Genomic DNA, 2,053 nt, shown 5'->3' with positions numbered 1-2,053 from the left:
GGTATCTCTTTCTAGAATGTAGATTTTCAGATCAAGTGCATGTACCAACTCTTCTTTTATTGTCACAAACACTTTTACACATTCTTCACTCCAATTAACCTCTGCTCCCTTGTTTCGCAACTCATGGAAATCACCAGATTTCAGAGAAATATGGGGTATGTAATATTATAAAATGCTATCATACCCCAAAATGGCACTACATCTTCCTTGTTCTTAGAAGTTTACATATTGAAAATAATGTCAAAAAACATTTATTTTAGTTTTCACCCCTTTACTTGAAACAGAGTGCCCACGATATCTAAACTCCTTTACACGTTTCCACCTTCAGTGACATGCCCAGACTCTCTAGATTCTTCAGAACTTGATGTACCCTACAGTTGTTCTCTTCCCAGGGTCAACCACAAACAAACCAATTACACTGGAAGTAATTTACTACAGCAATATCAACACATTTTGGATGAACAATAATGCTTATTTAATGTGTAAGGCGAACTGACACATAAGTAGCTTTGTGAATTAGTCCTTTAATGTGCACCATGAAGGGGTTTGGACCTTAAATATGCTGCAGAACTAGTGCATCATTAGTAATAATTGAATCTACAAAGAAACATCCTTCAATATACAACCAATGACAAGTGTGTCATCTCTACTTAATCCTGCCTTTAGCTACTAAACAACTAAGCACTCCACACTACCCAGTAAGTGTGGACGGAATGAACAAACTAATCCTAATCACTAGTCAGGTGAGTGACTAGCTTTTTCCCTATTGAGGGTTATTAAGTTTACCCAAAAAGTAAGTTTGAAAACGTTAAACACCAAACCATTCATCCATGGCCTTCATGCTACTAGTAATAGACCTTTGAAACACCTCTCTTGTTTAGGTATTCCGTTGAACAGGCATGGACACGAAGAACAAGAGCTTGGTGACAGAATTCATACTTGTGGGTTTCACCGGAGGTCCTGAACTGCGCATTCTTCTTTTCATTATTCTTCTGTTCACATACATGGTCACAGCATTGGGGAATGTTCTCATGATTGTCTTAATATGCATAGACTGCCGACTACACACCCCCATGTATTTCTTTCTGTGGAATCTATCCCTGCTGGAGACCATGAACATCTCCAACATTGTGCCTTTAATGCTAGTGCAGATGCTCTCGGTGCATAAATCAATTGCAAAGGCCAACTGCTTCATACAGTCTTTTATCTCTGCTTATCTCGCAACCATTACCCTTTTACTTCTGCCAATCATGTCCTTAGATCGCTATGTGGCGATATGCATCCCACTGCGTTACACCACCATCATGAGAGACCGGCTCTGCGTTCGGCTCATCATTGGAGCATGGCTGGGTTCACTCATTTGTATCCTCTACCCAACTATTGTTATTAGCGGGCTTCCCTACTGTGGTCCCAACATCATAAACCATTTCTACTGTGATGGCTTGTCTATCGTGAAGCTGGCTTGTATGGACACAAGGATCCTCCATACCATCAATATCATCTCAGCTCTTGCCTTCCTGCTGAGCTCTCTGGGGCTGACTGTCGTGTCCTACATCTTCATCGTTTCCACGATTGTGCGAATCCCATCAACAGAAGGAAGACAGAAGGCTTTCTCCACATGCAGCTCCCACCTGACCATGGTAACACTCATCTATGGGGCCGCCATCTTTCTTCAAGTCAGCCCAGCAATGCACCCTTCAGATGAGGTCTACAAAACAGTGAATATGTTCGTTAACATTATTTCCCCGTTAATGAATCCTTTTGTGTACACCCTGCGAAACGACAATTTCAAGCATGTGCTAAAAACACGAATACAAAGAGAATTATGCTGCAGTTAAACATCTGTTTATAAATTGGCTTTTTAACACAAACTAGCTTGCTACACTGAAGGCACTGATGTCATCAGTCATCTTTAACATTACAGCTGGGGGCAGTGGTGGTAAAGTAGTAACACTAAATACACTCCCTGAATTTCACTGTTCCTAGAAACCCAACCTCAAAAGGAATATTTGGAAACTCTGGGTAAAAGGGTGCATAGCGTTCAATTGTAACA

General features: G+C 40.9%; 1 protein-coding gene across 1 annotated transcript; it reads left to right on the top strand.

Annotated features, from left to right (window-relative positions):
* Window positions 1-899: 899 nt before the first annotated feature.
* LOC146839080 (olfactory receptor 6M1-like) lies at window positions 900-1,838 on the top strand. The gene has a single exon (XM_085600006.1). It carries the CDS (start codon window positions 900-902, stop codon window positions 1,836-1,838), a length of 939 nt encoding a protein of 312 aa, XP_085456132.1.
* The last annotated feature ends 215 nt before the right edge of the window (window positions 1,839-2,053 follow it).

Source organism: Triturus cristatus, chromosome 4_2 (genome assembly GCF_964204655.1).
Source record: "Triturus cristatus chromosome 4_2, aTriCri1.1, whole genome shotgun sequence".
Lineage (NCBI taxonomy): Eukaryota > Metazoa > Chordata > Amphibia > Caudata > Salamandridae > Triturus > Triturus cristatus.
The sequence above is the reverse complement of the archived record's forward strand: the minus strand, read 5'-3'. Positions and strand labels throughout refer to the sequence as shown.

Excerpts from the sequence above, each read along its gene's own strand:
- LOC146839080 (XM_085600006.1), top strand. The coding sequence starts at position 900 with ATGGACACGAAGAACAAGAGCTTGGTGACAGAATTCATACTTGTGGGT.